Raw genomic sequence first — 22122 nt, 5'->3', positions numbered from 1 at the left:
GACAGCCAAAAAATTTTAATAAAATTAATGACCTTACTTAAAAAACTAATAGAAAATCCACTAATTGTGAAAAATTGTTTTTCAGATGACAAATAAATATGAAAATTTGTTTGAAAAAAAATCTAATCAAAGAGAAAAATCACACAACATCAAAGGAAAATATATAAAAAAATTTCACATCAGTAACGAAAACGCATCTCTAAAAAAATTCAATTAATTTAATTATTAAATGAATATTTTTAATTAAAAAATGTGGCGAAAATTATTACGAACCAAACTTTTAAAACATAAAAAAAAAATTTATAAATCATGTGACTGAAAACTCAACGCCATCTTGAAAATTAATCGACGAATCATCCGTACGCTTCAATTCTAAATATTTATTCAAAAGTTGTAACTCTAAAAAAAAAAAATCAATAAAAATCCAATTAAAAATCGTAGAAGAATCCAAAAAAAAAAAAAATCGAGCGAGTAAACGCGCTGTAGAGTGCCACACACGGGTGCGTGGGGTGGCAACGTGACGGCCTGCGATGGGCTCCTAATTGACTCCAATTGTTCTAACCCAGTCATGGTGTATGTTTTGTCGTATTTGTGTCTACTCGCGGCAACCCTAAGTGCTCTCACGCCAATATTGCCTCCAATGTATGCATGTTGTGCTCCAATTCATAATACTTCACGATTTATTGATGAGAACAATCCAATACAAGAACGATTTTATGGCAGTATTTTTAGCGTGAGTAGAATCACTGACTTAGCCTCAACATCTCTAAATAATCTTACCTCAGATAATACTCATTCAGACTTCAACACTCACGATATAACGCTTAATAATCATGTAAATGTAAAACTTAGTAATAATGATGTGGGTGATGTTTATGTAACCAAAGTGAATCGAAAACAAAGTGAATTCAGTGATAGTGTAACGGATTTAAATCGTGCAAATCGTTTACCGCGTCACGTAAACGATTTAATTAGTGAAGTTGAAGTTACGACACAACATTCAACGATACGTGCGTCAAGATCGTTACGAACACGTCATAATCATAATCATAATAATACAGTGACGTTACAACATAATAAAAGTGGAAGTGGTGATTTAAATGGTGATATCAGTGGTGCAGGTGGTGACGAGAACGTATTTGTTGATGATACTGGTGGACGAAACGAACGTAGCACTAATTTATCCCATATAACGGGCACATCCCGTAAAATCCAAATGTATGTCAGTGTCACAAATCGTTTATTACAGATCCTGTCTGATGGAACTGTGAATGGAACCAATGACGACAGCATTTACAGTAAGTTTTCATTTTTCACTATTCTTTTATTTAATTATTCAATTTTTATCTCAAATTTTCTTTAAGGAAGGTCCCTCGGCAGTAATAGAAAAAAATAAATTAGTAGAAAATGATCCGAATTTTTAGTATGTTGTAGTTAACGATACATATTATTAAATCAAAAAAAATTTGGGTATCTTATCGATCAATTAAGAGAGTAATTACTTATTAAAAATACACTAAATAACATATCATGAGAGTATTTTTAATTAATTAATTACTCTCTTAATTGATCGATAAGATACCCAAATTTTTTTTTGATTTAATAATATGTATCGTTAACTACAACATACTAAAAATTTGGATCATTTTCTACTAATTTATTTTTTCTATTACTGCCGAGGGACCTTCCTTAAGCGGACGTAAAAACACTTTTACATCACGCTTGAGTGATGAATTTAAAATGGAAGAAAGGACCCCGCATATTTTATAGATTAGATAGGAAAAGGCTTTCGGTGAAACTTTTTCAAACCGTCCTCAAAATTTTCTTTGGATCGTTCTGATCAAAAGTTCTCACGGTGACAATATTTTGAAACGGGTAGTTTTCAGGCTAAGGACCATGAAGGTTATAAGAAGGAGAACGATCGCTATAGAAAATATTGTCCCCGAAATATGGGTAAAATAAGTGAGGCGCTGCGACCGCTAAGTAGTATCAATAAAAGCGGGCTGTTGTACGCTAATTTGAAATGATATATCAATTTGTACATTATGCAACTAACTTCATCTACTTGTACTCATAAACAGCTAACTTCGCAGATACTACTTCTTGATGACAGCGCGGCTGGTGGCTGAAAAATGAACTATAAATTCTACAAATTTTCAGGGACAGACGCGCTAATGCTTTAACACGTAGCGATCGTTCTCCTTTTTTATAACCTTCATGCTAAGGACTATAAAACTATCATATTTGTGTAGCTTTGATCGAACGTAGCTCGAAAACTATCCATTAAAAATTTTTGTGGCTGTGATAACTTTTGATCAAAACGTCCCGAAGAATATTTTCGTGGTGGTTTGAAAAAGTTTCACAGAAAGCCATCTTCCTATCTACTATTGCGGGGTCGTTTATGGGTTTAAGTAGAATTATTTTCATAAAACATTGAGCATAATCCTTGAAAAACATAAATTGGCTCAAAATAAATATTTTATGAACTTACGCCCTAATTAACCCAGAAAATAAAGATTTTTCTGCTTAAAAAATCCAAGTGAAATTTTTTTTCACCGGAATCATCTTTATTCGGATGCAAGTAATGACGTGTGAATGAAAAGTTCATTTCAAAATAATAGAAAAAAATTTTCTAGGTCAAAGGTCGCGAAAATAGTTTTTTTTTTCTTCAAATATCTCGTAAACTATGAAGTTTTTATCGCAGTTTTAGCTATTATAATTTTTTTAGTCTCTAACATAGTTAATCCAAATTGAACTAAAATTTAAATCGGTGAAATGTGAGATAAAATCGTTAAAAATTGTGTATTCAACAAAAATGGATAAAATTTACAACCCTGTCTGGATTATATTATAACAGCCCCCTTAATTACCATACACTGTTATAAAAAAAAATCGCTGCAGCACTTAGATAATATGCGATTTTTAACACATTGTTATTAATTTGCGAACAAAGTACACACGATTAATTGAACTGTGGATTAGTCATATATAAATGTGTATTTTAAGGTTGATCGGACATTAAAATTTATTCCGTTAAAAAAAAAAAAAATTAATCAAAGAACTTTGTAAACATATTAATTTAAAAAAATAAGAAATTCAAAAAAAAAAACTCTTCTGAAAGAGTCAAAAGACGATTATTTTTAGTAATTAAATAATTACATAAATCTCATTAATTATGATGTTAGATCTAAGTTTAAATAATTAATTTACAGATTAAATTTTTAATTTATGTTTGTAAAAAAATTTACAGTGTTCTGTAAAATTGCATTGAAATGTCCGATCACCCTTAATGTGCTGATATCGTCTGTTCTTTTTGCATCGATGTACTACTTAAACTGTTACTAGAAAAGAATAGATATATCACAATATTATAAAACTATCCTTTTCTATACTTACAATCACAAAAAGTACCTGGGTGTGAACAATGGAAATTGGGAAAATTAACAGGATTTTCAAGAAAAGCTTGTCTTTAAGAAATGATTTTTAATTTAATTTTGTTTTCTGTATCTGACTTACTTAAGAAGAAAGACTTGATTAAAGGGGCGTATTACTTCAGGACTTTTGGAACACACTGTAAATGTTTAGAATGTGTTTAGTTAGCTTTTTAATAATTTTTTAATTAAAATGTTGAACGTACAACGTACACGTAAGTAGAGGTACGGGTAAAGTCGTTAATTATGCAAACAAAGTTCATGATGGTTTGGAATTTATGAAAGAAGTATTAACAACAAACAATTTTTAATATACAATTTAACTGATAAGAAAACTAAAACTATATTTATAAATAATATTTAACATATAATATATACAGAGCGTTCACTAAATATTTAATATGTACTATATCCAAGTCTAGTCATTTTTAATGCTTTCTTCTTTCTAATCTTTTTCTTTGTTTCTTAAGGTATTTCTAACGACATGGTCTTGTACAATTCGATTGTTTTTTCTTCGAAACAATCAATTACATCCTATTTAGGTTCAAAACCTCCCTAATTTGTTAATTTACACCTAGTTTTGTCTACAACGCTACTTTTTATACACTGAAAAAAAATTAAAATAACTTTTCTTTACGTTTGCTTTAAATAAAAGATTTGGCTTTTACTATCACATGCCTGTCATGTCTAGGTTATATGTGATTGTGTCAACTACATGAAGATTGTTGTAGCTCAGTTTGTACAGCGCGGGACTTAACACACTAATCTCAATAGTATCCCACATGTCAATGGTTCAAATTCGAACAAATCTAATTTTCTTTAAATAAACCTAATAAACTTTCAAATGATTGTTGCATTTCAAAACAACAATGTTTGAAATTTGTTAGACAGTTTATTACTTTCATACAAACAACTCATGCGTTTGTGTCAACTTCATCACTCAACCCCGTATGGTAGTTGTATCAGATTCGTGGCCCCATTCGCCGTATTTGATCTCGAGATGAAGTTGAGACAAGGTTGATATTAAGAATTTTGTTTCCAGTGTAGCAAAAACTAAAAATGTTCAAAACTATTTTCCAATTCGTTTAAATTCCTATTCTTTTCCTGTTAAATATTAACAGCTTTGAACACTTATAGCAGCTAACAGAAACGGACAAAGGTCCTAAAATTTTCGTACAAAATTACCTACTTTTATATCGTTAGAAATGCCTTAAATAATTATACCAAAAAAAAAAACACAAAAATATATTTCATTCGAACTAATTATATCTGAAATTTGAATTCGTCTATATTTTAAAAAAGTATACCAAAATTGCCAAATACCAAATTGTATCATTTTTGGAAAAATGATAAGAAAATGAAAGAAAAATGTGGTTATTTTACAATTTGGAAACAAAGAATTACATTTTTGTGTTTTATGAAATCACTAACATTCAATCTAATTCAATTTCTTGATTAACTACAAATTTCTATTTTTAAGAATTATTTCTTTTTCGAAAAAATATTCGTGGCCGAAAAGAATACTCAATCAATTTTCGACTTGGTATAAGACCTTTATTTAGAAATTTTTCAAATATTTATTAAACATTCTCATAGAACTCTCCACAGGCGAATACGCCAAATATATGTCCCCAAAGATATTTATTATTATTATTATTATTATTTTTTCTTTATTTAATCCTTTATTTGATAGAAAATCCATGATACGATTTTCAGCATCGAGTGTCTAGAATTTTTATACCTTGAGGTAAAACAGACTTGCTTCAATATCAAGGCATAGGAATAATTTGAGGTTAAGGATGCCAGTATGTATTAAACGATTAAATGACCCAAAATTTTACACGAAATAATTAATTTTGATTAAATTTTGAATTGTTTTTACAACGGACACTGTATAAATCTGTGTGTACTGTTTTAACTATGGACCGATGGACATTGTGTTGTTGCAACAAGGTTAATTGACGGACTTATAAACACAGTTGGGTTAATGTTTGGTTATAATATAATCAAAATCCACTATAGCGACATTGTGACGTTCCAATCCAAGTCTTTAATATTCTTGCTTAAATTTTGCCGATCAAGATTATTTTTCATCGGAGTAGGATGATTTAAGTAAAAAAGTCATCAACGGAGCTCAAAAAAGTATTATTAGTTGATTCATACTGATGTAGGATACTATAGGAACATAGTTCCAACCGGGTGCCTCACGACACCTATCCCTTTTTTATACCATGTATATATGTAATATATATCAAGGTATACTAAGTTTAGTCTCAAGTTTGTAAAGATATTGATGCTCCAAAAAAAATTTTGGTATAGGTGGTCATAAAATCACCGAATGAGTCAATTTTCGTCTGTCTGTCTACCCGTCTCTCTGTCTGACAATACGATAACTCAAAAACTAAAAGAGATATCAAGCTGATACGTTACGTTAAATTAAAAACACTCCTTCTGCGACTTTATTTGTTTTTTTACTAATAATCTAATGTTTTCTTGCAAAAATATAATAATAAAAAAAAAAGTGGGAATTGACGAAACCAATGAAATAATATAATAGTTTTTTTTAAATGTTTTTTTTCAAAATAATATAATCCAATTGAAATCAGTTCATATCCCTTCTTAAGTTGAATATTATTAAATGATATCTACTGATTATCATTGGCTACTGGTTATCGAATGATAGTCAGTGAATTTACCAATTTATCAATTTTTGTCATACCCGTGGTGCCCAAATTAGGGCTCAAATCCAAAATTGGTAAATGACTTTTTCCTTCGTCTTTATGAGCTTATTCTGTAGGCCGACGATCTGCAGTCAATAACAGAACACCGTGTATATGTATGACATGTATGTATGTGTAATGTGATAGAGTAATAAACACTGTCTATACATGGTATTTCAACAATTAACTCAGTCAATTGTTTGTTTTCACTTGTTATAAGGAAAATAAAAATTTTAAGTACTTTTTCAAACATAGTAGAATACCGACTGGTATTGGTCGTTATAAACGATGTCACTATAATCGATTTAAACTATATTTGTAATAATTGAAGATTGGTGGGTTAGTATTGATATTGTAACTGAATACTAAATACTGAACTGAATACTGAATAGTGATACTGATAGGTTTGTATGTGAGATGAGATGTGAGACTATGATGATGAGACTAAAAGACTTAAAAGACTTGAGAGACTGAGAGAAACAAAACAGTGAAGACAGAAGACGAACAGGTGAATTCTTTATCAATTTTGTTTTCATTTCAAATCATAAAATAATAATTATATATTGCAAAACGTTCACATAACATCTGTGAATACCATCAAATGAAATAATGTCTTTGCATTTTGCGATTTATTTTTGTGTGTGTATTATTGCTATCGTTACGTTGCGTTGCGTGTCTCAACTCTGTCTCTGATTCTGATTTTGTGCTCTGTATTTATTTGTAGGGTCTTTCAATAAGAGTGATATTTTTTTTAAAAATTGGAATAAAACAAGTGAAAACAAATAATTGTTGAAATACAATGTATAGATTGTGTTGATTACTCTATCACATTACACATACATTCATGTCACACATATATAACTGATATTCTCATATAATACATACTATACAATTTGCGCATAACTTACGCTCTCACTGGTAAACAGTGATGTTTACGGCAAATGTTTTAAACAAAAGTTGTTTATTTTTTTATAAGGAACATTTTATATTTAAACTTTTCTTCTATCTCTAATGGTTTACAAGATGGGTCCTACGAACTCGACCTCACTTTTTACGTCCTCAGCAAATTCAGCTTGATATTTCTTTTCGTTTTTAAGTTATTGTGATGACAGACGGACAGACGACAGGCAGACGACAGACAGACAGACAACTGGAAATTTACTAATTAAGTGATTTTTGAACACCTATACCAAAAGTTTGTTCATAGCATCAACATTTTTAAGCGTCACAAACTTGGGACTAAATTTAATATAACCTGTAGTCCCAAGTTCATAAAATCATCTAATTAGTCCATTTTTGGTTGTCTGTCAGTCTGTCTTTCACCACGATAACTCAAAAACGAAAAGATATATCGAGCTGAAAATTGTATAGCTTGTTTAGGATGTAATTGAGATCGAGTTCGTAAATAAGCAACATAGGTCAATTGGATCTTGGATCCATAGGACTCATCTTGAAAACTGTTAGATAGAACAAAAGCTTAAATGTAAAAAATGTTCCTTACAAATTTGGTTTGAAACATTTTTTCGTATGCATTATTATTTACCAGCGAGGGTGCAAATTTCTTAGTAAATGGGAAGATCAGTTACATGTGTGTGGCTATCTAAGAGTGGATATCTTTATTAACAAAAACAAACGATTGCATAATCAACACTGTCTGTCTATACATGGTATAATTTTAAAAAGTGTCACTGTTATTGAAAGACCGTACACTTGTATAACATTTATTTTATTAAAAAGACATCCACAGCCACAATCCACATCTGATCAGTGATCATGATTCATGTTTAACTTGTTATCGTTTTGTAATGTGTCCAATACTTTTGTTGTTACTCCATATCCCATATATCCATCATTTTTAATCATTTTTAAATAAATTCCTCTATATTTATTTGCTCAATAAGTTTTTTCAATTGGAAACTATGTTTATCGATACTTTATCATCACTCAACTCAACTTCTTCTAAGAGATCAGCCAAATTTTCAAGGAGTTTAATGAGCAAGGAGTTTAACTTCTTGCTCATTAACTCATTTTTATACCATGCATATATGTAATATGCAAGGTATACTAAGTTTAGTCCGAAGTTTGTAACGCTTAAAAATATTGATACTACCAACAAAATTAAGGTATAAGTGTTCATAAAATCACCTAATTAATCCATTTCCGGTTGTCCGTCCGTCCGTCTGTGGACACGATAACTCAAAAACGAAAAAAGGTATCAAGCAAATTTTTACAGCGTACTCAGGACGTAAAAAGTGAGGTCGAGTTCGTAAATGAGCAACATAGGTCAATTGGGTCTTGACCATCTTGTAAACCGTTAGAGATAGAACAAAAGTTTAAATATAAAAAATGTTCCTTATCAAAAAAGAAACAACTTTTGTTTGAAACATTTTTTCGTAAACATCACTGTTCACCCGTGAAGGCGCAAATTAGGTGTAAATTGTATAGTATGTATTATATAAATTGTATATGTATGTGCAATTTCATAGAGTAATCAACACTATTAATGCATGGTATTTCAACAATTAACTCAATCAATTGTTTGTTTTCACTTGTTAATAATGATATTAAGTAGGCGCTATACAGGAAATTATCTTCTTGAATTATGCAACGAATTATCGATTAGATGGAGTGAATCGATGGAAAATTAGTTTTTCGAAATATTCAGGTTTCGGGTTTAGCAGCAAGTTAATATTTTGATTTAAGACAATAATTTCTTGGTATACCTTAATTTTTAAAAAGTCAAATACTTATTTTATTGGATTAAGTAGGTCTTTTCGCCGCCAATGTTAATTTTTAATAAAAATGTACAATTTACTTCCAGCCAGTGAAAGGATTACCTTAAAATTCCAATAAATTGGATACCAAAATATAATCACAAACAGTAAAAGTAAAAAGATTTTATACATGCAAGGACATTCAAGGTCATGTACTTTACAATTTTGCCTATAAATAATTTGATAAGAATTTCAAGAATAAAAAGCTTGTTTTTGATATTAAAATTGCACTTCATTGAATATTCAAATCAGGTATCCTTTTTAATTGAATCCTGTATTTTGAAAAAATTAACTAGTTTTTAGATAAAAACATATACAAACATGCATTTGAACGATTCAAACATACCTCTCTCTACTCACACTAATCAGTACAAGAACCTAACATTATTACGATACCTAGTTTTAAATAAGAATACCAATAAGTTCCTTCTTTGTTTACTTAGTCTTTGTGGTCGAAAGTTTTAAACACATTTGGGGTCGATATCTCGCAAACCGAATTTCGAGAGATATCTTTTAAACTATGCATCAAATCATCGAATAAATCTGAGTTTTAAGGATGTATGAGCATGACAACAATGTTTGATTTAAAGGCTCAAAATTTGTTTATAGGTAGTCTTTTACTCAAAGAATATGTGGTTAACATTTCAGCTTAGGTATCCGTGCAAATTTTTAAGAAAAAAGTCATTAAAAATCGATATAAAATACATTGGCTCTTATGGAGGAATCTCAAAAAACGACATATTTTGGAAGTTTTTGATAATTTTCATTTGGAATGAATGAAAACAAATTTAAAAAAAACTTTTTAATAGAAAGTAAACATATTAGCAATGAATTAGAAATGAAAAAAACTAAGGGTCTCCGTCCATATAAGGGATGTAAGAGCAAGGTAGATTAAGGGTTGAAATTATTTTTATCTTATTTTCAACTTTGATGATGAATTTTGTTATAACTTCATGAATGTAGACGAAAAATAAGAATAAAATTTTTCGATATGTGTCTTGGTTTTCGAAATATCGAAAGCTAAATAATTAAACAAAATTTTCAATTTTCGATATTTTGAAAATTAAGCCAGATATCGAAAAATTTTATTCTTACTTTTCGTCTTATATCGTCAAGTAATAATATAAATTTATCATTAAAATTGAAAATATCTATTTTTAAATTTTAACCCCCACGCCCTCGCTCATACATCCTTAATCTTTGTGGTCGAAAGTTTTGTGGAAAAAAATTCTATAAAGAGTATGGAAATTACGTAAATAATTTATAAATTGGGACCTACGGGTGCAGTAACGTTAAAAAAGATTTTGGTGAAAGTATAACAACATATTTTATAATTTGAATTAAATGTACACTCTAAAATTTCGTGGATGAAATGATCCTAGACTGATGTGATGTTGATTTTGTCATCTAGTTGTATGTTTATTGTGATTAACGTTAAGACGTTAATGTTAACGTTAGCGTTACGATTACGATTACGAATGATATGTCTTGTTGTTCGTTCAACAATAAAACGGTGTGACGGTGTGCTCTTGTCTAAATTTAGATCAGTGATAGACTATTTTTGGGACAGCTGCTATAATAATATAAGACACAATATATCTATATTGACCACAGCCAGAACACTACGAACCTGCGGAGTGTCAGAGGGAATCAAGTGGAATGCTTTCTATTTCCTCTTTTTGTTATCAAACAAAACACGCCATTATTTTTACCTTTCAAAACAACACTTTTTTAATAATGCAAAATTTATACGTTTTACTGTAGCTTCAAAAAAATTAAGGCTTCATTTTTTGTTAAGTAATTCGAGTGTTTAATAAATAAATTTGGGAATTTTTCAGACGTATCATCGAAGTTTTTGAATAATTATTTAAGGGCTATTAAGAAAAATAACAGTCAAACAAATTTTTGGAGAAATTTTCAACACCAATCAGTATATTTCCCTTCGTAGGCTGTGAATCTATTCTCTAATATTCCAAAACATTTTAAGGAGATTTGCAAGGCTTGAATAATACTAGGGATTTCAATAAATGTAAAAAATGTTTGTTATCAAAAATTAAACAACTTTTGTTTGAAACATTTTTTCGTAAACATCACTGTTTACCCGTGAGGGCGCCAAGTAGGCGGAAATTTTATAATATGTACTATACTTGATTATCAGTTATGTATGTATCACATGTTTGTATGTGTTATGTGATAAAGAAATCAACACTGAATATGCATGGTATTTCAACAATTAACTGAGTCAATTGCTTGTTTTCACTAGTTTTTTTTTTTTATAAATTTGTTTACCTGAAATCACAGTAGCCCTAGTCAGAAATCTTAATCAAATAAATATTTTCTCACCCACAGACCTAAATTGGAATTTAAATATGAAATCATAAAAAAGATATTAAAATCAAAATTAAGTAGCCATCAAGAAATCTTGTTACCCAAAAAAGGAAATGAGTATTTATTTATTAAAAAAAAAACAACATATTATAAATAAAATGTATATGTAGTAATTATGGGTACATGCAATAAAACCAAATTAACATATTAATTAAAAAATTTGATTTAGCGATTATATAAACACCAAAAAAAATTAAAATTAAAAATTATTATATTTTGGATTTATTTATTATTAATCATTTGATTCGTCTCATCTGTCATTACTAGGTATTTATTTATTTATTTTTTTTTTTGGTTATGTATTCTAAACAAGTTTTTAAGATTGTACTCTTATCTGATTAAATAGTTAAAATCGGTTATAGTGACAACGCTTATAACGACTTATTTACAAAATTTTTACTGAATTCAAATCTAGTTTTTGTTTTCTAGATTTTTTATAAACATAATGGAGTTTAACTTCCGTTTCCTAGACCACGTTTATAACAGAGGCCATCCACATCACTATTTTTAATCTTTATTTATTTCTTAAATTACATCTAATGATGTGGGTGTAGTCGGTTACTTCGTTCTTATCCAAGCGATGACAATGTGATCAATTCTACCGCCCCACTAACATTTTTGTTCACACTGCCGGCTGTCTGGATTCGAACCCGGAACCTTCCAGCGGGTAGTCATAGCAAGTAAAAACGCTTTCACATGCTCGGCCGATTTTAAAAAGGATTTATCTTGCCCAACAGGTTAAACATTGTTATTCAATTTGTCAGATGACGTTGTCTGACAATGTCTATTTATCTTGGTATTAAAAAAAACAGTGGATGCGTCTTAAGACCATGAGAAAAGTGATATTTTCCCACGAGAAAAGTGAATGGTTGATTATGTAGAATGGTAAAAAAATGCCATCTGTGATAAAGAAAATAGTACTATTGTTAAATATTAGTACACGAGCGCTATCTGTGAAAAGGAAATGGAATTATTATTTAATTTTAGAACACGAGTGCCACCTGTGAATGGGAAATGAGAAATAGTAACTTTCGTTGCATTAATATCATCAAAGAAAAAATGAAAATGAATGCACCAATCAGACCTTTCCCATTTCAGCTTGCATTTTGAAGATAAGGTTTTCATTCTTTGGAAGAAGGGTCATTTTCGCTGAGAGGGATATACAGGGATAGATAGGATTCACTTGGAAACTTTTAAAGTCCAAGAGTAGGAAAAATCAGCGTCTGAGGCTTCTCTCTAGGTTTATATTTGCAATTCTTACAATTCTGCAGTCACGTAGATATATAATGAATTTCATCTTTTATATAAACTGAGACGTGTTTTCATTTAGTGTGCGCTCCAACCCGATTTTTTTATGTTCTAGCTTGTCTTTTGACGACCCGACTTTCAGTTTTGTCCATAGAGGGACGTTTTTAAGTGTCTGATCTGTAAATTAGACCTTAGAAATTCTGTTCTCAGAAAATAATTATTTAGATAAAATAACTAATACATTGATCATAATTGTAGGTCCTTTTCATGTCGTTATAATGAATTTTGACTGTAGTTTAATTAAACAAACATGAACATTTCTCATGAAATTTTTATTAATTGTTTTCAAAAAATATTTTTATTTAATAACCCAACAATAATGTCTACATTTATCACTACTTGATTTTTTTTAAATAATGATGGTTTCCGTTTCTTCATATGTTTCTGTCCTACTGTTTTACGGTATTATCAATCAGGTCATCGAGTCCTGATGACGCCAACCAAAAATAATACATACCTACTGTCATTAAAAAGAAATCATTACTATGACTGAAAAGCCTTATCATTTATTAAACAGGGGGGTCTACTTTTTATCTCTTTTGTATACACCCATCAAATTATACACTGAAAAAAAAAACATAAATATAATGATAACCTCATCCTGAAGTTGTCCGTTTCATATTGAAATAAAGTAAAAATACTTTCAAACAATTTCCTAACGATTGTAACAAGTACAGCTAAATATTTGTGTTTACAATAGAAAAGTATTGAATTTAAAATATGAATTCATTGATACAAAATCATTGAAGTTAAATAAACAAAATCATTGCTTCTATGAAAGAGATTGATTTTAGGTTTAAAGTCATGCATTTTATTGATGAAAAATCAAATTGTACTTAGTTGGAACATATAAAAGTGTAAATAAAGCGAATCGATGAATTAAAAGAAAATTTCTTTGCGTTTGCTTTAAATATAGGATTTGGTTATTATGAACACATATCTATCATGTCTAGTCCGTATGTGAGTGTGTCAACTACATGAAGATTGTTTTTACTAACCCAGCTAGAGTTTAAAATAAGCATAAATTTAGCATTTTGTGTACATACATGACAACCATCGATAGCCAGTTGGTGCAAGGGCTGACTTAAGATACTTAAATCAAAAGTAATTCATATGTCACTGGTTCAAATCCGACTCGAAGAAATCTTTTATTTTATTAAATAAACTTGCTCATGTGATTGTGACAATCACATCAGTATTTTGTTATAACATTTATAAGTGGAAGAATCAATTAAAAAAATATTTGTTGCATTTCAAAACAACAATGTTTGAAATTTGTTATATTACTTTCATACAAACAAACAATTCATGCGTTTGTGTCAACTTCACCACTGAACCCCGTACGGTAGTTGTATCACATTCGTGGCCCCATTCGCCATATTTTATCTTTCGGTGAGTACATGTAAAGTTACAAGAAAAAAAAAAACTATTTCGTAATCAACACAGTCTATACATGGTATTTCAACAATTTACTCAGTCAATTGTTTGTTTTCACTTGGTTTATTTTAATTTGATTTTAATTATTTTGAATGGTTTAGTTTGGGCATAAATTGGGCAGGTCAAATAAATTGGATGGTGTGGAAGTGTGAAGTGGGCTGGTAATAGACTTGTAAATAAGAGGTTTCTCGATGCAATCAGCAATGAGATGTGATGTCGATGAACCATCTCCGTCCACAACGTAAAAACCATTATTAATTACGTTTTTGCTTTATCAGGTTTTATTCACTATGCAGATTTATTAACACACTACTCTCATAACGACATATATATTGTACATTTCAAATAGTTTGAACAATTTAATTTCATTGCCATAAAATTAACTGAAACAGGCAACTAATTAAGTTAATTATTTATATACCCTGTATGAGTTGTCTGAGTTGTGTATTGGTTATAATAAGAAGATTTATTGTATTTTTTGAGTGAATTATAGATATTGTTTAATGATTCAAAGGGGGTACCCTTAAAAAAAAAGAAAAAATCGGGAAAACTTTTTCTGTTTCGGAATTTGATGAAACACAGTTTATAAGGTATAATTGACCCAAAAAATTCAAAAATCGGGTTCATTTAACGATTGAGCGGCTAATTTCTGAGATATCGACAAAAATCGATCCAAAAACTCGTTTTTTTCAAACTTCTACTAGCTCAATCGTTAAATGAACCCGATTTTTGAATTTTTTGGGTCAAAATACCCTTATGAACTGAGTTTTATCGAATTCCGAAACAGAAAAAATTTTTCGATTTTTTCGATTTTTTTCAAGGGGTACCCCTTCAAAAAATTTCAAAAAATCGAAAAAATTTTTTTGTTTCGGAATTTGATGAAACACAGTTTATAAGGTATAATTGACCCAAAAAATTCAAAAATCGGGTGCATTTAACGATTGGACGGATAATTTTTGAGATATCGACAAAAATCGATCCAAAAACTCGTTTTTTTCAAACTTCTACTAGCTCAATCGTTAAATGAACCCGATTTTTGAATTTTTTGGGTCAAAATAAACTGAGTTTTATCGAATTCCGAAACAGAAAAAATTTTTCGATTTTTTCGATTTTTTTCTAGGGGTACCCCTTAAGAAAATTGCAAAAATTCGGAAAAATAGTTTTACTTCCGATTTAGGTAAAACTTAATACATAAGGTAATTTTGACCCAAAAATTACAAAAATCTAGTTTTTTTTATGACTGAACGTGTAGTTTTTGAAATATCGACCAAAATCGCTTCAGAAATTCTTGGTCCCGTCTTCAAATGAATCCGTATTTTGTATTTGATAGGTCAAACGAATCTTTTAATGATTAGACGAATTAGATTTATAAAATATTTTTAGATTGTTCATGTTAATCGAATTAAAACATAATTTGGATATCTTTCGACTCTCCTGACGATAATATCGATTGATAATGTTAAGTTTAAAGTAAAGATTGTAAGTGTTTGAAGCGGTAAACATGTAAGTTTAATGTTTTACACAAATTACTGTTTACATTCATTACACAATAGAGATGGATACCTGCATCTTAGCTTAGCATTCAACTTAAACTTATAGCTTAGAGTTAGCTTCGTTGTTTAGCTGTTTAGAGCTTCTTAGCTAGCCACCAAGAACAATGTTTATATAGACAGTCACTTGACTCACTCACTTATTATTATTATTACTTATTATATTACTAAGTCACTTGTTTATGACAACAAATCTATAAACTATACACTTCAAATCCATTAACTGCAATATCTACTTCTGCACAGCAACTGCACTACCTCCAAAATCAGTTTAAATAAATCGTACAGTGGAGTATTTATACCAAATTTTCGAACAGAATATAATGAAAGGACTTGAGCCACTTTTTTTTTCTTATCTATGATTCCTTTTGTTTTCATGTAAGGTGATTTTAGAATTATAACTTACAAATTTTCCCTGGAAAACTGCTTGCTCCTTTTTTTGACTTTTGATTTAAGTTATCTTAATCACTATCCTTATCTTTGTCTTAAAAGAAAAGGCGCAAGTTCGTGCAATATTTTTTTTCATAAACAAGTTATAGAATACTTAAACTTTGCCCTGTTAAAAATAATTTTACCAGGCAAAAATGGTCACATAAATGACCAAATGAAAAAAGTTGAATTATATTAAGAAATATTAACATTAAATAATCATAAATAAAGCACAAACCTTCGTCTTCAATATAAAAAAAAAATTCTTACTTAATTGCACTAACAAACACAGTAAATTGAATGACACGGTAAATCGAGAGCAACAACAATAATAACATACATATGTAAGAATAGGTAGATTAGGTGACCTGCTTGGGATGGAGTGGTTATCAAACTACACCAAAAACCAACTTTGAATGCAAAACAAAAGAGTTAAGTTTTTTGATTTTTGTCCGGAAATTTGGTATAAATACTCCCCTGTGCGATGTTACAAAGTAATCGATGATATTAATCGCTTACTTTGATACTTACTAAAGATATTTAAATATTAGTTGTTTGACATGATTCAAAACATTCTTGATTTAATATTTATAGTCAGAGAGCTAACTCATCCAAAAAAACTAATTTTCGCAAGGTTATATTCTTGTATTTAGTTTGGTGAATTGGTATCGTAATAATTGATTCGTTGTTCTTAGCAATGACCGATTTTGATTGTATATGTTTTTGAGGAGACAGCTCCTAGATTAAATGAAAATTTTTTTTGAACCCTTCCCTGGTAGAAAGTGCTCGATTACTGCCCGATTTGCAACCAGGGCCCGATCAGGGATTGAAAAGAAGGCCCCGTGGACGTGAGAAGAATTCTTATTAACAAATAATCGATGGCACCAATAATAACAATCGCGATTAAAAAACGACGATTAAAAATTAATTGCTTGACACGATTCAGAACAAATTTCAGTTAATATTTATTAAAAGTTTTTTTTTTAATAAATAAATTTGATTCATAAATATTTAATTTTTCAAACTAGTCAATAAATTCAATGATGAAATATTATAAATTTTTTATAAAAAAATAAAATAAAAAGAATGTGGGTGGTCTTTGTTTTAAAATAAATAATTTAATAAATAATATTCAAATATTTAAAAAAAGTTTAAATCGATAAAAATTTGATGACAAGCAATGCAATATGGACGCGGACACCATATGGATGTGACGATTAACGACTACTGTTTTCAAATCGTTGAGGAATTTTTTATTTAAAAAAATAATTAATTAAAAATTATTATAATTTATTTGATGTCATAAAAAGTAAGTGACGATTTTAATTGATAAACTAGTAAATTGAATCATTAATAAAAGTTGAGAGTCGTAAAAATAAGGCCCGATTACGTCCTGTCCAATGTACCACCTATCTGTATGACATAAAACTGTAAGGGTTCAGTAAAATTATTCTTTTTTATTCCTTTTTATTTAATTAATTAGATATGGAAAGATTGAAAATACGAGGGATTTCAATAAAACTTTATAAATACATTTTTTGATTTACAAAGTTTCCAAAAATCACAAACAATTTATAGGTCATCCCGGGCTTTTTATTAATTTTTTTATCGTTCAAAGTTGGCTGAAAAAATGATGAATCATATAGGTTGTCCTTTTTAAATTGGATATTTCTATATCGAAAAATCTAGAGAGTGTGATAAAAAACTATCTAAAATATTTAGACAATCTTGTAGTTTATAATAATACCATCAAAATAAAAGGTTGTCGATGATATCAAAACAAAATTTTAATTTAATTATGAGTTCATCGAAGATCCATCATTTGATGAACAGAGACGACTATTGTTAGTTTATTGATGATTGAAGAGAGATATCTATATTATCAAATTTATAAACATCACTTGCACACAATATATTATATATTTTTGTAGTTGCGTGGTATTATAAAGCTAAAAAAAATCACATTATTTGAGTACAAAGCATGTATTTGGTTTATATGTATGTACTGTGAAATAAACCAAAACTTTTTCGCAATACTGTAGGTTTATAACCACCTTAAGTATCTTAAAAATGTGATTCATCACTTTGTATGATTGTGCATCGATTTCAAATCGATAGTCCTATAAATAACGAAAATATGAGGGTGTCAAAAATTGTACACTTAAGTTACGTAAAATTTTGTTACGGTATCCTAAAACGCATTGCGTTGTGTATGAATGCATCATGCAATGCAACTATACGCGGATAAAAATAAATTTTTTAATAATAAAAAAATAAAAATGCAAGATACTTTAAGTGAAGTGAGTTAAATTAGATAATGTGCGAATGAAATGGTTTTAAATGTGCTTACTGCTTTGCATGTTTTGACGTTGGTTAGCTTGCAATAGCATCGCGGATCCGTGGTCTCATCATATACTCTATGTATCAGCACCATTCATTTATTCATATTATTTTAATTAATTAGAATAATTTAAGTCTGATAGCAATTAATACAAATACAAATACAACATCATTTTTAATTGGTCATGAATGAGTTATAAATTTACAAATGTCAATGAATTCCATCCACACAACATATCAACAAAATAATATATTTATTACAGTACAACTTCTTTATCATTCATTAAAATATGCTTTTAATTTCACTTAAGGATATAATTCTTTTAAATATAAATTCGTTATTAAGTTTTGTTTTAGAATAGTAATGGCTGTTCATGAGGTTTGTGAATGTCTAAGACTGAATACCCTTAGGTGCAAGGACATTATAATCTTCACCGACAGCCAAGCGGCTCTAAAATCTTTCAGCTCAGTCTATCTAACGTCAAAAGTAGCACAGGACTGCCGCACGTCCTTAAATGAGCTGGCGGAACAAATGAATGTAAACCTGGTATGGGTACCGGGACACAGAAACAATCCAGGAAATTGTGAAGCCGACGAGTTTGCCAGAAATGGCACAATGTTGCCGGACACAAGCATCAATAAATACCCGGGAGTTCCATTTACGAACTGAAAGTTGCTCCTGAAAGAGGATATGTTGAAAAAGGCCAATCTTAAATGGAGGGAAGAACGTACTTGTGGTACTACAAGACAGGTATGGTCTAAGTACAATCTCAGGCGTTCCGAAGGTCTTATATTACTTCCAAGGGCCTCTGTTCGCAAAGTTATTGCGGCTATCATAGGACACTGGCTGGGTGGCAAGCATGCTGAACGCTTAGGCCTGCCAGTGTATCACGACTACTGCAGGAGCTGTCACAGTGGTGACGAGGAGGAGACAATGTCTCATCTTCTCTGCCACTGCCCAGCTCTTGTCATGAGGAGATGAATTTACTTGAGCCAGCCTTTCTTTGACGACCTCTCTGAGCTAAAGTCCGTCAACGTCAAAGCACTCCTGCTGTTCTTAAACAGCTCCAAATGGTTCATGGAGAAAAGGCCGGGGAGGGGCTAATCCTTTTACTAAAACATTTTCAGAATTGATTTATTAAAAAATCAAGCCTGTTATCCAAAATAGCCCTGGCGCTCATACATCCTGAACTATGACCCTCGATACTGTCATACTATCTTAAATGAATCGAGAATAAGTTATAATCATCTTTACCCTGTCATCCTGTGGATTTCGTAGTAAATTCGTGCATGTCATGTATTAATTAAAGCATATGTCTGCGGAATGAAATAAATTTTCGTCTGTTTATTTAAAAGTGGTAACATATGTTTATGAAATATAAATATATGACACTGTCAAGCTTATCCGATTATCAATTAAAATTTGATGTCCGAATTCTATTTCATTTCCCTTCGAAACGATCAATTGAATAAAATGAAGAGACTTGACAACTGAATTTAATTTAATTTATGCAAACTTGTCATCAAGTTGAACTGTATATACAGTTTATTTATACAATTGACATCGACTGTGTATTGAAAGTTTACGCAAAAATGAACGAAGAATAAACGAAATTTATTTTTTGGATCATTATTTCGTTTATTAAGTTCTAGAAATGATCTAGAAAGTTTGTTTAAGCCGAACAACTATAATCATGATCAACTTTAACGCCGAAAGCTGTTGGTGCCATCTTTCGACGGCCGGTAGAACTATCAATTCAGGACCGGACACGAACTTTCTGGGCATTCTTCTGAAATTTAAACCTTTAATTTCAACCAACTTTAGTGTGTTTTCAAGGGTTTTATTGTTGTATAAATTATATCTCATGTATTGTTCTGAAGTATGAGCTATATTGCTGTACAGTTTCATTAAAAACTATTCGCTAGTTTTAGCGTGAAAGCGTAACAAACAAATAAACAAACAAACATGCTTACTTTCGCGTTTATAATATATAGAGATTAGATATTAGATTAGATTAGATAATAATAAAATTTGGTAATTTTAGTTTAAAATTTGTTTTGTATATGTCAATTTTTCGTGAACAGCCTGTACATTGTATGTATTCATGAATATCGTCCTGATTAATGGATATTATATGATGCGATGATGCTACTGAAAGTATTGCATTACCCGGGCGCAGATGTTTAGGAAGGAGTTTGTTATTATTACCAAACACTCATAAATTTCGTTCACATAATCGTTATTTCGTTTTTGTAATTTTTTATTTATTTTTTTGCATACTTTTGTGTCAAATTCAAGTTCATTATCACTTGTGCGGTTTTAATTATGTTTTATATTTTTGGTTTGAGAGATGATAAATTATTTAATTGCTAATTTGTATGCGTACGAATATGTATTTCCTGTTTCGTAAATGGTGTTTCAACTACCACAATATGTGGATGTTTCGGGTTTTTTTTTTGGAAGCATTGAAATTCATTAATTTTGTAATAGACAGATATTATTTTATTCACCTCGAAAATATCGATTAATTATCGAAATGAATATTTTTAATAAATTAGGCAAATTATATTTATTTATGGGGTTTTAACGCAAAATTATCCCGAGTCTTTTAAAATTGCAATTGTTGTTATACAGGGTGTTCGATTATTGACTGAAGATCTTTCGGTTCCTGAATAAACTAAGAAAAATAAGAAGAAAATGTTCTTGACCAAATTTGGATCTGAGGCCTAATTTACGAGATAATAATCCTAATCTTATTATAATCAATTAATAAAATATACATTCCTCAAAATCAAATTCATACAATAAAACACTAAAATGCAAAATTACAACAACAAAAAAAACTCTATTTGACTACTTATTTATCAATAAATTACACTAAAAAAGTATTGGTATGCTTTCCAAAGATCATAAACATCACCGTTTTTTTCTTTTTGGAAGTATTGCAATTAATTTTTATTTTGGCGTTATGAATATTTGAATGTGACATTTGAATAGGTTCGTAGAGTTCAATGTGTTTAATAAGGTACTCGAGGGAAATTAACAATGAAAAACATAACCTTTTTTGATAATATTTAAGGTAAATTATATCCACAACTCTTTAATTATTCAAACATAATCGTACAAGCATAGTTATCCAAATATTTGTGCAAAGGTTGTTGATATCTCGCTATGTTTTTTTTAGTCACGAGCGTATTTTCATCGATTCACATTATCGACAGACTTTTATTCAAAGAATATTTCTCCATCCATATAAGGGACGTACGAGCAAGGTAGATTTAGGATTTAAATTATTTTTATCTTATTTTCAAATTTGATGATGAATTTTGTTATAACTTCATAAATGTAGACGAAAACTAAGAATATAATTTTTCGATATGTGCCTTGGTTTTCGAAATATCAAAAGCTGAATAATTCAACAAAATTTTCAATTTTCGATATTTCGAAAATTACGCCAGATATCAAAAAATTGTATTTTTACTTTTCGTCTTATATCGTCAAGTTTTAATATAATTTATCATCAAAATTGCAAATAAATATTTTTTTAATTTGTGTCTCCACTACCGTGCTCATACATCCTTAAATGATGTATCGTGTACGGAGTACTGGCACTAGGCACTGGAGCACTGTGGTTAAAAGATAAACAAGGTATACTTTTCAATGATATTTGATGAAAGTCAATATTTGTAATGAATTTACATAAAGATGATATGAACACATGAATTAAGTAAACATCACTATTTT

At 29.7% G+C, this 22122-nt stretch overlaps 1 protein-coding gene across 1 annotated transcript in view; it reads left to right on the top strand.

Annotated features, from left to right (window-relative positions):
- Positions 1-260: 260 nt before the first annotated feature.
- LOC123302612 overlaps positions 261-22122 on the top strand; it is a 143843-nt gene continuing 121981 nt past the window's right edge. Inside the window, exon 1 of the mRNA XM_044885629.1 lies at positions 261-1298. Coding sequence (XP_044741564.1) covers positions 569-1298 — 730 coding nt within the window. The 5' untranslated portion in view covers positions 261-568. The remainder of the gene's footprint in view (positions 1299-22122) is intronic.

This window comes from Chrysoperla carnea, chromosome X (assembly GCF_905475395.1).
Source record: "Chrysoperla carnea chromosome X, inChrCarn1.1, whole genome shotgun sequence".
In the NCBI taxonomy this organism is placed as follows: Eukaryota; Metazoa; Arthropoda; class Insecta; order Neuroptera; family Chrysopidae; genus Chrysoperla; species Chrysoperla carnea.
This window is presented reverse-complemented; position numbering and strand designations above follow the sequence as displayed.